This window comes from Sitodiplosis mosellana, unplaced genomic scaffold (assembly GCF_009176505.1).
Source record: "Sitodiplosis mosellana isolate CC-2019 unplaced genomic scaffold, AAFC_SMos_1.0 Smas_scaffold_6164, whole genome shotgun sequence".
NCBI lineage: Eukaryota > Metazoa > Arthropoda > Insecta > Diptera > Cecidomyiidae > Sitodiplosis > Sitodiplosis mosellana.
Window position 1 is genome coordinate 308,063 of NW_022601405.1, and position 15,471 is coordinate 323,533.

The window sequence follows — 15,471 nt, forward strand, 5'->3', positions numbered from 1 at the left end:
TATTTACTGATATATTCACTCTCAAACTTGTTAAAAAGCCTTGAATTTTGTTTCCATGAAAAACTGATTTAAGTGAAAGTAGGTGAATAAAATAAAAACCTTTGATGATTTTTGACGTCATATTTTCTTTTCTTTTTTTTTTCATTCATTACATTTTCAACGATCATCTGTTAATATTGTTGCTGCCGGCTGCAATGTTATTATTTACATGTCGTCATTTCAGATTGATGCGACTTAATACAATCACATCATATGCCGCATTATATTTATCGACAGATAGCGTCTGTCAGACGCATCACATTCACATCCATACGTGCGGTGCCGTGTAACGCATGGCAAAATTGATCGCAACAACATCAAAATACACATACGATCACTTATCGATATGTTTGTACCGACTGACAATTGATTTTGTGTGTATTGGATGACGCAATCTATCTTTCCGCTTATGTTTATACTATGATGCCACACAAACTAGTAGCAAACAACAGAAATCGCTCTTATGTATACACATGCACACATACAAACATATGAAACTTGAACGTATCATCAATTTACTTTCTCTTATTCGCTGTCAGTTTGAGTTTTTCTTTTTTTGATTAAATTCATGTTCAATTGACTTTCGAAAATAATCTAATTTTGCACTTGAAACTGGCATTTACAGCTTAGAACACAGTTTGGAATTGATTATTTTGGGAAAGAACAGTTTAATCGCAGAAAGAATTTGATAATTCGAAGTGAAATAAGTCATTTTAAAGTGCAATAAATGGTTGTGTTTGATATGCTCCAAAGCAATAAATTGAGAGTTATTTGACAGATTGTGAAACATTTTTTTTTTGTTTCCAGAGAAGAAGATCAAAAAAAGAAACTTTTTGATTCAAATTTATTCTTCATTTGAAGTCAAACATCGATTTAAATCAAAATTAAATAAATTGCAACACCCAAAATGCCAACCACTTGTATCGTTGACTTTGAGAACAATCCAGAAAAAGTCATTTACGCTGGTCAACTTCTACGTGGAACCGTTCAACTCACTTTGACCGAAGAGAAGAACGTGCGCGGTGTATTCATTCAAATACGTGGCGAAGCCTATGCTCATTGGAGCAAAAAAAAGGGCAAAAGAACCAAAAATTACACTGGTGAAGAGATATATTTGGATGAAAAAACGTATTTTGTCGGTGGAAGTGAAGGTAAGTATAATGTCAAAGTTGTCATTTCATTTTCAAATTACCTTGTTATCTTCGGTTTTGATGCGGCATCATAGGCATCAGTGATGCCTATGTAGAAATTACTATAATTGTCTCTATGTGATATGGATTAAAAATCACGGCTTATTTTTCAGGTGAAGTTCGAATATCACCTGGGACGTACAATTACACATTCCAATGTTTGCTGCCGGCTGGACTGCCATCATCCATAGAAGGCAAATTTGGACACATAAGATATACGGCCAACGTAGTGCTTGACATTCCAATGTGGGTCAACAAAAAATTTGTCAATCCATTCACCGTAATTAAGCCAATCAACTTGAATGATGATCGAATACTACGGGTAAAGTTTTTTTTTAGTTTTTTTTTGTTTGCATTTCAGTATTTCATTCGCTTAAATTAGTTTTTGTCGACTAAATTTCTATGGGTGAGATTGAGAGTGGAGTATGTTTTTTCTTCGATTTATATTTTTGAAAAGGCGAGTATGTTTTCTGATGATTCTGTTGGCGTTAAAGTAGAGTATGTTGTAGTACCGTCTAGCCTCCGCGGTCTTCATGGTTTTCGCGCAAATGATAAAAGATAACAACATAGTGTCTTCGGCAAAGTTGTAGTACTTGAGGTCTTCTATAACTAAGCTGAAGAAAGTTATCTCTTATCTCTTATCAGTTGCGCGCAAATCGCGCACATAAAAAAGCAAATTTTATATAGAACTTTTTTTTTCTTATCATTTTTCGCGCTTTTCACGGAACTGATAAGAGATAAGAGAAAACTGTCTTCAGCGATGTTATGTTACCGTGAAAAACCGCGAGGACCCGCTAAAAACGAACATACTCGCTTTTAACCATTTTTAAGTCGACAGAAACTTGCTCTTCTCTTTCGTAACAAAGTCAATCAAACATACACTACTCTCAATCTCACCCATAGATTTATCGATGTTTCAAGAGTTTGATTCTATCGAAATCATTTCATAAAATTCCATCATGTTTTTTTTCTCTGCAGGAACCAATCAGCAAAGCGATGCGAAAAACTTTTCTAAAATGTTGTTGCTGTGCAACCGATGCATTGGAGATCGTAGTCCGTGTTCCAGTCGGTGGTTATACGCCAGGCCAATTTGTTAATCTGGAAATTGAAGTGAAAAATAAAAGCAATGAACCGGTGTCTGAGTTCACAGTGGAACTGGTACAGGTATGAACGAACGTATTTTGTTTTTTATTTTATTTTTTACGGTATGAAAATACAAATTGGCTTCACAAAGTAAAGTTAGATTATATTATTGGAGTTTTACTACGAATAATTGTTAATAAAATTAAATTCACAATCAAAATGTAGAAAATCACGCACTACGCCAATAACAGCCGAAGTACACGGTATCAAGAAGTATCGGAAGAGGTTGGCACAACAAGTGGCTGCGACACTTTTCAGAATAAAAATCTTCGGGTAAATTTCGAAATTCCACCGGTTCCTCCAACCGACTGCGTATCGAGCAATATTATCCATATTGAATATGCAATTCATGTGAGTAAACAATTGAATGAAGTCAATACGATTACCTTGTACCTAAAAATATAGGATTGATTGAATAGATTTGAAATTGCAATTTAATCCTTGAGTTATTTGATTAAAATCCATTTAATTGCAAATTTTTTTTTAATTTTTCTGCAGATAACCGGTTCAGTAGGATTTTGTCATGGTGATCCCGTGATTAAAATTCCGATCAAGATTGGTACTTATCCGATTCAGGATGGTGCACATGGCAATACAGTCGCAGGAACATCAAATGTTGTTGTAATACCACAACCAACGGCTCCAGTCATTCCAGATAATCAAACTGCGTCAATTTATCCAACTGCTCTGGGATTCCAAGGTAACGTTTCTTGAAACGATTTTTTTCACTCTTAATAAGAGTCTTTTATTCTGTTTCTTATTGGTCTCATTCTATTTGCTCTACCTTCCCTACTGAAGAGAGAGAGAGGTTCAGTGGATATTTTCATTTTGAATAAATGTAATAATTTTATACTTTTTCCTTCTTTCAAAAGACGATCCACCAACCTATGAGGAAGCAACAAGAAATGACAATAACGAAGTGGATGGTGACAATTTCAAACCGAAATATCCAATGTTCAGACGTCAAACGTCTTATTCAATTGGAAATTAGACAATGAAACACGATCTATTATTTCTTTCACTCGTCGTAATTATTCGCACTTGCTGTTGCAGAAGAATCAATCTAGTTAGTCTGAGACGATAATTCAATTCGTTTACTTTTACTATAAACAACCCTTTTATTATTATATGTCGAATAATGTCTTTCTATTTCTTAAGTTGGTTGAATGTTATTGTTCGATATTATTTGGTTTTTCTATTTTTATGAATGTTTTGGGATAAAATTTTATACTTCATGTGAACGAAAAATATAAATATATAAGACCATTATTTTTGCATTTTTTTTTACTGATGAAGTGTTAGGTGACGTCCTGTTTGAAGTCCTTGAAAATGGATCAGAACGGTGAATGATAAATTGATTCTTCTCAATGATATTTTCAATAATTTCTTGAATTTTCGATCTTTTGAAGAAATAATTGATTTTTTCATGAGATTCAATTGAACACCTACGTCGTGTGTAATTATTCCAGGTTTCAAATATTGATTCAAGGCTATTTTGGTATCATTCCGATTCATCCATGACCATATTTCAAGAGTAAGAACAATGAAACTAGTTTTTTTACTTTTCCGTACACAACGTGTCAAGGGAAAGTATAGGAATTGGTCCCGAAAACTTTTTTCGCAAAATTAGCTTAGATCATCATAAAAACTCATGAAACGCGTAGAAAACCACTTTTTGAGACACTTTTCCGTTCGTGTGCCGTCGTTGTCGTTGTCGTCGTCGTAGCTGTTTGTTAACACGATAACTCAAAAATTAATTGAGATAATCAAAATCTGGAAATGCCAAAAGTTTTGTATTTGAAAAACTTAGTTTAAGTTCGAAGATGAGCCATTTTCGATTTGATCCTGGGGTACTTGCCCTAAGAAAAACCTCAAAAAATTGACACTTTTGTATGGGAGGTACCTGTAAATCGACTCCGATTGGCTTCAAACTTTCTGAGGTTTCATTTTTTGGAGAAAAAATAAGATTCTGAAAGTTTCATGTTGATCGCATTTGCAGATTTGATTTTTTGCCCTCAAATTTTGTCGACATTTTCTTTGCAAAATACTTTCTGGGATTTCATTTTTTGGGAGAAAATTAAGATTCTGAAATTTTGAAACCAATCGGAATCGATTTACAGGTACCTCCCATACAAACTTTTTGAAATTTTGACTAAAATTACCGATTTTTGGACAATTTTGTATGGGAGGTACCCGTTAATCGATTCTGATTGGCTTCAAACTTTCTGAGGTTTCATTTTTTGAAGAAAAAATAAGATTCTGAAAGTTTCATGTTGATCCCATTTGCAGAATCTTGATTTTTTGTCCTCAATTTTTGTGAAAATTCTCTTGGAAAAAATTGAGGGCCAAAAACCAAACTTCTGCAAATGCGATCAACATGAAACTTTCAGAATCTTATTTTTTCTCCAAAAAATGAAACCTCAGAAAGTTTGAAGTCAATAAGAATCGGTTTACGGGTACCTCTCATACAAAATTGTCGAAGTTTTAGTTAAAGTGACCGATTTTTCACTTTATTTTCATTATTATATTTTCACTGCCTTTATTTCTACAGATTTACATTTTCGATATGTTATTAATATGTTATTGCCCGACATATTTATTATTATGTTATGTTGGGATTTTTTTTATCTTAATAACGTTATTAAGATTCAGCATAATAATAACATAATATGTTATGCGTTATATCGGGTGTTATCTTAATAAATCCTAAGATTCGGCGGTAATAACATTTTATCAACTATAATAATAACATATTATTAAGATGGATTTATTAACTCAATTAATAACATATTATTAAGATGCAATCTTAATAACGCTTTTTTGGCGCATTCTTTTCCCTAGGTGGAGAGAAAAAAAGCACTGGATTTTTTTTCACTACGGGTGTACAGTGTATGGTGTACGCACCTATAACAATGCAGACAAAATATGGTAAATTGATCCTTTCAAGGTCGGGACTGGCGATTTCCTAAACTTAATGGTTAAGTTCAATACATGATAATTCCGTTTCAAAGAATCATTTTAATTTCATTGCAACGGTGCAAAAGTTCATGTGTGTACTCTGCAGTGAAAAAACAACTTATCAGTGCTCCGGTGAAAAAAATGCGCGAAAAAAGCGTTATTAAGATTGTATCTTAATAATATGTTATTATTATAGTTAATAAAATGTTATTACCGCCGAATCTTAGGATTTATTAAGATAACACCCGATATAACGCATAACATATTATGTTATTATTATGCTGAATCTTAATAACGTTATTATTATGTTATGTTGGACCAATATATCGGCCGTTATTATTATGTTATTAAGTATAGTTAATAATATGTTATTGTCTGTAAATCTGTATTTATTTCAAGAAAATTCACAAAAAATAACCAAAAGTACCTACGGACAACTCAGGCCAACGGTACGGAAAAGTTCGGGATTACCAATGTAATTCTTTTTATATTGATAATTAAGCTTGAATGAAATTTTTCCAACACTTTTTGTCACAAAGATCATTCAGCATTCACATTGGTGTGACAACGCTATTTTTTTCATTATTTTTCTGTACATTATACGCTTCGTATATGTTTTATCGCATTTAGATTATACTCATTAATCGTATTTTGCAGCCATTAAATTGAATTGACAAGAGTGTCCATAATGAGAGTGTTAAAAAGTGAAATGTGCCGGAAAATTGACTGGAAAATGCACGAAATGACTATTTTTGGATTTCGAGAGATTATTTATTTACATTTATTTAGTCAACATCATAATTACTAGGATTTCTGGCTCATTGCTCATGCAGCTCCTTTTTGTTACGTATGTACGTATGATCGCACTCATAACTCGAATATGTATCATCAAACATATCAAATCAATGTACCGAAATCAATTATTTCTTCACTGTCGCTCCGACGAAGATTGCCTTTCGGTGATTCTATATTCGTGCGGCCTACTGACAATTGAGTAATTGAAATTTCGTCAAAAAAAAATGAAAAAAACGTTCAAAATTTTCATAAAATCGTCCAAAAAATATTACAAAAAATCCTACATTTTTTTTTTGTCGATTTTCTCATTTTTCGGGATGCTTTATAAATTTAATTTTATAATTCAAAAATTATAAAAACGTCCAAATCTGTTTTCGTCTCCTATTCTGAAATTCAAATTTTTTCTAAAATATTCCGGAAATTGCACAAAATATTCGGTCAGGCGAGATCGAAAGCAATTGCAATTACCTACAAATTGAGGTATTTATTATTCCAATAGCTCCAACCAATTCCGAAAAAGGCACGAATTTTTTTTTTAAATCAAATTAAAACCATACAATTCTTTCTATTTACCATTTGTTTCTTGACTCTCTGTGAAGAAAAGTTAGGCTTTTGTCATGAATCAAAATTCATTTTTTGACAAATTTTGGGAGATTTTCTCAATATTTTGGACGAATTTTAAAATATTTTTGGACAAAATCCGAATTTCAGAATAGGAGATGAAAACAGATTTGGACGTTTTCATAATATTTTTTTTTTTCGAAACAGCCAAAAACAAGACCGCAGATTGTCGCTTCGCTCCGCTCTGCGTTTTTGAAGCTTGTAAATTCAAGGGGTTTAATTAAATTTGATGTTTAACATCAAATTATTATCGTAAGCACTACATGGAATGTAGATTTATTCATAGTATACTTTTTGTTCAACGGACGTAATATTTTCTGTAGACGACAAAGTTAACTGAGTGATGTTGGAAATGTATGTTTCACAAGTTTTTGTCAATCATTATAATATTGTTGATAGTAATTTAAAAAAATTATATGATAAAATCGTATTCTTCAATTATTGTTTTAATGTACGTTCAACTGATGATGAACGGTCATCATATATTATTTCACATTGGCAACGAAAAAAGTGTCAAATTTTTTTTTTGAGTTATCTCATGATTGAATTACGTTTACATGATATTATGTCAAAGTAATTGCATCAAAAAGAAGTAATTGTATTGGTAATTGCAAGAAAAATGTAGTAATTGCTGATCAACAATTACTTTCGCAACCACTTTTTTCGTAGCAATTACCTATGCAATTACTTTTTTATCGTGCAATTATTGCTAAATTTTGCATATACTATTTTGAGTGATTTGACCCTCGGCGTAATTGCTTCATTTGAAATAAAACATATGGATATTAAAATGAATTAGTTTACGGTCCAAAAAAATGGCCAAAAAAGACTTAAAAATTTCTCGTTAAAAGAAAATCACTACAGTAGCCTACATTCCATGTAGTGCTAAAAAGAGAAAATCGTCCAAAAATTTTGGGATTTTTTGTAAAAAAATTGGACGATTCTTTCATTTTACTGGACGATTTCTGAAGCAACCAATATCTAATATCTCTTTTAACAACCGTGTAAAAATTTGGCAATAAATCCCAATTGTTTCCTACACCTTTTTTGCACATAACATTAACGTTTGAAAACTCATTGAAATTCGCAAACATCAGATGGTATATAAAGGTGAGTCCAACGTTTTTAATCGAGTCAATTTAAATTCGGAAGCTGAACTAAGTGGTAGAAGTGAATTCAACAAAATAATGAAAATTTTCCACAGTTCCATTGTGTTGGTGTTGGTGTTGGTGTTGGGTACAGCTACGGCTGTCCCGAAAGAAATTGAACAAGTTGTATTTCCATCAGTGGGTCAAGGCGGCTTTGGAAATCAACCAACGAATCAATTCGGAAGCTATGGAAATCAACCAACGAATCAATTTGGAAGCTATGGAAATCAACCAATGCGCCAAGCTGGTGGCGGCGGAACTCCATCAGTTGGTCAAGCTGGCTATGGAAATCAACCAACGAATCAATTCGGAAGCTATGGAAATCAACCAACGAATCAATTCGGAAGCTATGGAAATCAACCAACGAATCAATTTGGAAGCTATGGAAATCAACCAATGGGCCAATTTGGAGGGTATGGAACTCAAGGCGGCTATCAGAGTGGCTATCAGGGAGGTTTTGGAGGTTCGCATACAGATTTAGACTAAATTCACGTAATTTTTAATGATTATATTAATAATTAATAATATAGGTGTACAAAGAAGTTGGCCAAGTGGTTCGCAGCGTGGTTCGCAGGGAGGCTCTGGCTGGCAACCAAAATTTGCGTATTGAGCGTTTGACAGCTGAACACAAGCAAAACGTAACATACAAAACAAATGTAACCAGACTGTGTGGTCAATGGCCACTGGAAATTGAGTTGATTGAAAAAGATTAAAATATAAATGACATGAATTATTTTCTACTTATTATTCATTTAGAAAAGAATTGGGTTAAATATTACATTTGAGCATTCATTATTCTAAAATATGTTCATTCACATGCTTTGTGAGTATGTTGGATATGAAAAAAAAGTCAAGTGTGGAATGATGACCATCGTTTCATTCGGTTTTCTAAATTTCCCTTAGTTTCACTAGCAGTTTTCAACATTTCCTCGTTATCCAATTTCAAATCCATTTCTGCGCATGAGTCAGCAGAATCTTTATTTGTGTTGGTGGAAACGTTTTTCCACAAAACGGTCAATCGTTGATGACTTCATTGCCGCAACTCACTTGTTGTGCCGATACTTCAGTTTGATGCGTGCAGTGCGTTGTTTTCAGTGGTCAACGGAACAACACTTTTAGGCTCTCATTTAGAAACGTAATTGATTTACCAAATACAGCACGCAATACCATTTTATTATGATGGTTGTTGAACTTCGTTGAGGTGAAAAAATAATTATCAAGACTTTTGCTGCAATCGAGTGAAAAGGAACATTTCCACGAAAAGCCACCGCTTTTGTACACTAAGATCCAATCAACTTCGAACATAAACACAAAAGTTCAGTTCAACTGACAGCTTTTGAAGGAAAATTTGTACTAATCCATTCTCAGTTCTACCTAAAATTGATGGAAACTACGCAGTTTTTTTTTTTATTAAAGTAGTAAAATGCCAACCGCACGGCCAAATAGCTGCTGTAATTGGATGTACATTGGAAGAACGCTCGGTTGGATGGGAATCATTACAAGTATATATCCAACATATTTTGGACTCACAATGATTATTTGGTGCGGTAAGTTTTATCAATCTGTTCGTTTCTACACTTCATTGAAATATTTTTCGCACAATCGCTTTTCAGTCATTGGCATTTCAATGTCCAGTCTTTGGCTCTATGGAATTACAAAGGTATTTTCAAATCAAAATTCGTTTCATTCTCAAATTATTTTTCGAAAATCACAAACAAAAACAACGAACCAGTATAGAACTAAGTTCTTTCCATTTCCAAATTCCATTAGAAACAAAGTGTGCTTATGCTGGTGCCCCTACTATATTGGGCCTTTATTCAAACCGTTTTCATGTTAAAATTGACCATAACCGAGATAGTATCATTTGTTCGTGAAGAGAGACTAAAATATGCAAACAAAGAGAACTTTGAGAATTATTTTACGACAATTTATGGAGTAATGCTGTACACCATAGCAGGTAACAATTTTGATGCCTTGATAAATGTGTTGATATTCATCGTACATTTGAAAGACATTCAATTTTTCTTCTCATCACATTTTAGCCTGTTTTCCATTCATTTATTTCATTTTCTTATAGCATACTTTGTGATCTTTTTCATCCTTGCTGTTGTCAGCTTCGTCAAAATCCGACAAATCATTGAACAATTGGAGATCCAAGCGAGAAGGATTTCTTTCATACACATCGAAAGTGTAAAAAATAATCATCAGCGATTGCATTAACAAAGAAAATTTGAATAAGATATTTAAAAACAAAATACAGTTGCGAAATATATGCCTATCACACACACCACTAGATACATATCAAACAAAAATATCTCGGTTTTGTTTAAGAAAATGAAAATATTGTCTTAATTTTTATTCTCTGTTCGAATGAAACTAAGGTTCATTGTGAAATGTTCACACTGTGAAAGCTGAAATGTTATTAAAAATATAGAAAAAGTAATTGAAATGAGTGACTTTTCCCTCGGCAGTGTGTCGTTTGTTGTATATACTTATACATCCCTATCGCTATGCATTTTTATAACGTACTATCACATGCATTAGTTTATTTCGTCGCATACTTTCGCGTTCCTGTCTCTATCCCAAAATCCGACCTGGGCAGTTTATTCGTTCATGGATTCGTTTATTTCGTCGTATACTTTCGATTGATCGCTTCGGTTTCTAAATCTGACTTGGCTTTAGTTCTGTATTTTTGAATTGAAATATTTTTTCAACTTGATCCATTGTTTCGAAGAGAATTGTGATTATGTCGATGGTGCACTTAGCAATCTGCTGTTTTGGAATCCTTCCCTATATTTTATTTTTAAAAAAAATCATATTAGAACACTAAAGAAAATGAGTGGATCATAAAATCTTACTTTGGACTAAATTATCAATGGCTACTGTATTTGCAGCAGCATTTGCATTGTTTCGATGTGTGACAGTGTCGCGATGTTGCGTATTACTTGCATGGCTTTTATTGGAAACTGAAAACATCGAATTACACAGTTTGCATTTTGCCTAGGGGGATTTAACTACGTGAAAACTTGTAAAAAAATGATATAAACGTGCACGAAATTGTTACATTCACCAGAGAACTTGCATGATTCCACTCAGTTGACAAGTTCCGTATTAAAACAACTTGTACGAGTTCGTGTGCAAACATGAAGCTGGACGACACACATCAGTCGTTCCATTTATTATATCTGGATTAACTCTTTCTTCCAACGCTTTCTCCAGCTCTTTAAAAATATTTCCTTTGTCCATTTTATAATTATATAAATCTTTGAACTTTTTGAAAGGATGTGAAAAATCTTTATACACGTAAACAACCGATTTTTAGTTTGAAAGGCGTTTTAGTTGTCAAATAACAACTTGAAAAACGCGCAAAACCATAAACAAACTTGTGTAAACTTGTGACCGTGCGCGTCAGTACGTACAACGAACGCGTCGAACTTCCGCGAATCAAGCAAACTAGCAGAAAACATGCTGCACTCGTAAGAGTTAAATTCCCCTAGCATTTTGCTTTTTCTTTTTCATCCTCAACCTCTTCAATCCAATCATATAAATTTAACCATTCTTTATTAAATTTGCACTTTCCTGACATCTTAGAACATATTTCGGATTTGTTTCAAAGTTCTATTGTTCTTCACGTTCTGACGAATTGGTTATATTTGAAAATTGAATTTCACCATTGAAATGTCTAATGTATTTTGACTTGGGTTTACAAACGTTTCGACAAATACCGTAAATGGTGTTATAAAAACGTTGTTTTTCTGTAGTGTTTTTTTTTTGACAGTCAAAAATACCGCAGAAATAACGATAAAAAACGAAAAAAAACGTTTTTTGGGCGTTATATAACGTCTCTGTAAAAAAACGTTTTTAGGAAACACTGAAAAAAATAACGCGTTTTTAAACCCTAATTTTGACAGTACGTATTACGTTTGCGACAACTTTATATCGTAATTCAGCATTTCATAATTGCTGAATTTCGTATGTTTTCAATTACGCTGATGTCGTATAAGTTGCAAATGAAAAAATTAAAAAGATTTCAAAAGTAATTTTTTTATTAAAAAAAAACTGAGATTCTGCTTACTTTTAAAAAAAGATGGGAAAAGATAACTTTTTGAACGGAAAGATAATTTTATGGTCAAAGAGGAGATGAGATGACAGACGCCAAAAAAAGATGACTGTCATCCTGAAAAGATGACTTCTGGGAGCATTATGAATAGGTCATTTTGAGCGTAAAGTTTGACAGATACATTGCAAAATACTTCCACCTTGCAGATTGCGCCAAACCAAACGTCATTCTAGTCATTTTTCTCATTGAGAGCAAAGTCATTGGAATTGAATTCTTCGTTGATGAATGAATAATTTCATTCGTAGTACTACTCTTGAACTTGTTTCAATCAATGTAAGATAAGAAATGAGTTGATAATTTGATAAAAAAACGTTTGAATCATCATCACCAAACTTAAGCTGCGACTCAGCTTCTTTTAATCAGGGAACAGTATTTACACTCTTCTCAAATGAGCACGCAAATAAGCGTCTCAAAAGAGGAGCAAACTACAAAATATTGCCATATTTCTCACTAGACGATAGTTAACTTCATGAAAGATTAATTCGGAAGAATCTCTTTTAAGAGACTATTTTACAAAACTCTTTCGAGTGCGCATTCCCTGAGAAATCGTTCCCTGCTCTTAATAACTCAAACATTTTTATATAAGCTTATCACCATCTGAGTTATCGTTTCCAATGAAATGAAATTTTAAAAAAAACGTATTTTTCCACTCCTACATTTATCATACTGCAGTGACGAATTGTTTGTGATTCAAATGTGTGAATAATGTTGCTACAATTCATTTTGTTCTTTAGTTACTTTATTCAGCTGGCGATGGATGACATCTGCTTGTTTGTTTGAACGAAATATTCTATTTTTTCCAACATTCTTTGTCATAACAAAAAGTGTATAAATACATTTGAAAGTAAACCTAAATGGAACTCGCGATAGCTTTTGTGTGCTTGTTCTTCATACTGAGTGAAGTTACTCCTTTAGCCTGGTTCGATCATAATTGTTTTGAATTGTGTGAAAATTCCGAATTCATTAAATTGGCTTGCACAACACATGAATCGCCAGCATGTGCGAAAAACAAAACTGAAGATCGGAATGTGAAGTTAATCAAGTATAACTGTACGGTGAATATGAGCAACATTGAATTCGAATTCGATAAACTGCACCGATTTGTCAATTTGGAAGAAATTGACGTTTCATCTCTAGGAATTAAAAAAATGATGTGCAAAGGAGACTCCATGATGTTTGAAATGATTATAAAAAGTTTTAATGCTTCAAAAAATGCTCTAGACAGAATCCCAACGCAGATTTTCGGGCATATGCCAAAACTAATTTCTGTCGATCTTTCATTAAACAGCATTTCCACCGTTGATGAAAATGACTTTAATAAAAATCCTTTACTGAAGAAATTGGATTTAAAATATAATCAAATCAGCAGGCTTGGCATTCATCCTTTTTCATCGCTCTATAACCTGGACATGTTAGATTTGAGCAATAACATGATGAAAGTGATAGACGACAACGATTTGTTTAGAAACAACACAAAAATGAAGCTGTTTAACTTGATTGGCAATCCAATGGAACGCTTTAGTTTCAGCATATTGACGTCAGTAGCGAATGTTGTTGTGCATCTTCCCTTGGAAATTAAGGAACTGAGTATGAGTTGCAGCAACACGGCAAATATGAAAGATTCGATGTGCCACTCGTCAACGGCTCTCCGTAATGCAGAACATTTGAACAATCTTGAGATATTCAATGCTTCCGGTAATGATTGGGAAAATATGAGAAACATATTAGAAAGACTTAATGCAACACTGATCAAATTATTGGATCTTTCGAAGAATCACATTAAAGAATTGGATGCTAGCATTTTGAAGCATTTTCCTGAACTAGAGCATCTCAATCTAAGCCATGCAAATATATTCAATATTACAACCGACGCCTTTCATAGCCAATCCCAGTTGTTATCGCTTGATCTTTCCTATAACCACCTAACAGAAGTGAATTTCGATATAGTTTCCAAAGCCATCAGCTCACTGAATTTGGAGGGAAACAAATTGATCAAAATCAACGACAAGATTTCTCCGTTTAAGTATCCCAAACTCGATCGACTTGCAATCAACAAGAATCGATTCAACTGCATTGCACTGAAAGAATTCCTTGGCTCGTGGCTTGAAAAGGAGAACTTTCAATTGGTCAACAACTCAACTCATGATGTCAATATTCACGGTGTTGACTGCGATCCTACGGGAGGTACGACAGCATTAAAACCTAATGGTAAAGAAGCTAATGAATCCACAATTTCGGGAACAACATCATACATTTTTATCAGCGTTGCAATTGGTTTCATCGTGATAATCGTAATCATAGTTGTTTGTTGTCGAAGAAATTTTTGTTCTTCAAAAATGATCAACATGCAAACAGCAGAAAGACCTAAATGGAATAGTCCAATTCCAAGCCAAGCTACAACTACTGAAAGTTTCATTCAATTGAATACACTAACTGAATTGCCATTTGACAATGAAAAGGAAAAAGATTACGCAGAGATCAATCTAAATCAACCATATGATGGCTATGAATACAGTATGCCAAGTGATGCGTTATCAACCCAACAACGGCCACAGTCAACGAGGTCATCGCATGTATACGATCTTCCCTATGGATATCAACTATATTCCACCGTGAACAAACACAAGTCCAGCAAATCGGTTCGCTGACTCTTGATTATAAGTGCCAGTGTTAAAGTACACGTTGGACAAAAACCCTAAAATATATGTGATTTTTCTATTTTAATTGAAACAGAAATTGAAACTGTTCATGTTAAATTAGTTTTAGTATTAAACGCTTCCCATGTACTAAAATTTTATTATTATGACTAAGGCTAACAAAAATATTTATTTAAATATTTTGGGCGATTTCGTTTTAAATAAATATTATATTTATTTTTAAATATTTCAGGATTTTTAGAATTTTTCTTCAATTTTTTTAGGGTTTTGCGATTTTTATGTGAAAATTTTCATATATTTTCCGGAAGAACAAACAATTTTGACTCCAAATTTTTGGTCCATAAAATAATTTTTTTTTTATTTTCAATTTTTTATCTTATTGAAAAATTTTCGTAAATATTTTGGCGATTTTTAGCCCTTTTGTAAATATTTCGGACATTTTTCATAAATATTTACGTAAATATTTCCATGGTTTTATCGTAAATATTAAATAAATATTTTGAAGGTTTTTCGTAAATATTTTTGTTAGCCTTATTGATAGATTGAAATTCATTCGCAGTTTCAATTTGTAGTTTTTTTTAATTATTTATCTGTCCATTGTGAAGTGGACTCATGAGTGCATTTATTATTTGAATAAACTTAGGAAGAAAAAATACAAAAATAGAATTGCTGATATTAATATACTGTTTGAAGGTTTCTTTAATAAATTACTTAAAATTTCATACAACCACAAAGAGAATATGACATTAATATAACATCTAACTCCATCTAGAACTCTTTCCAGTAGTTGTGTTTTAGTG

General features: G+C 32.8%; 3 protein-coding genes across 4 annotated transcripts; all 3 read left to right on the top strand.

Annotated features, from left to right (window-relative positions):
* The first annotated feature begins 611 nt into the window (after nucleotides 1–611).
* On the top strand, nucleotides 612–3,544 carry LOC129574486 (arrestin domain-containing protein 17-like). The gene is made up of 6 exons (XM_055456563.1): nucleotides 612–1,190; nucleotides 1,343–1,551; nucleotides 2,208–2,393; nucleotides 2,538–2,723; nucleotides 2,871–3,072; nucleotides 3,245–3,544. Exons 1-6 carry the CDS (start codon nucleotides 947–949, stop codon nucleotides 3,361–3,363), a joined length of 1,146 nt encoding a protein of 381 aa, XP_055312538.1. The 5' UTR covers nucleotides 612–946; the 3' UTR covers nucleotides 3,364–3,544.
* A 4,360-nt stretch (nucleotides 3,545–7,904) lies between these two features.
* Nucleotides 7,905–8,576, top strand: LOC129574520 (translation initiation factor IF-2-like). Its single transcript, XM_055456600.1, has 2 exons — nucleotides 7,905–8,357; nucleotides 8,425–8,576. The coding sequence occupies exons 1-2, from the start codon at nucleotides 7,934–7,936 to the stop codon at nucleotides 8,502–8,504; spliced, it is 504 nt and encodes a 167-aa protein (XP_055312575.1). The 5' UTR covers nucleotides 7,905–7,933; the 3' UTR covers nucleotides 8,505–8,576.
* A 426-nt stretch (nucleotides 8,577–9,002) lies between these two features.
* Nucleotides 9,003–10,207, top strand: LOC129574518 (uncharacterized). 2 transcript variants are annotated; one of them, XM_055456598.1, is made up of 5 exons: nucleotides 9,003–9,244; nucleotides 9,314–9,441; nucleotides 9,508–9,554; nucleotides 9,665–9,851; nucleotides 9,972–10,207. In XM_055456598.1, the coding sequence occupies exons 2-5, from the start codon at nucleotides 9,318–9,320 to the stop codon at nucleotides 10,112–10,114; spliced, it is 501 nt and encodes a 166-aa protein (XP_055312573.1). In that variant the 5' UTR covers nucleotides 9,003–9,244; nucleotides 9,314–9,317; the 3' UTR covers nucleotides 10,115–10,207. The 2 variants fall into 2 exon arrangements, with proteins under 2 accessions (XP_055312573.1, XP_055312572.1); XM_055456597.1 differs by having other exon boundaries at nucleotides 9,003–9,441.
* The last annotated feature ends 5,264 nt before the right edge of the window (nucleotides 10,208–15,471 follow it).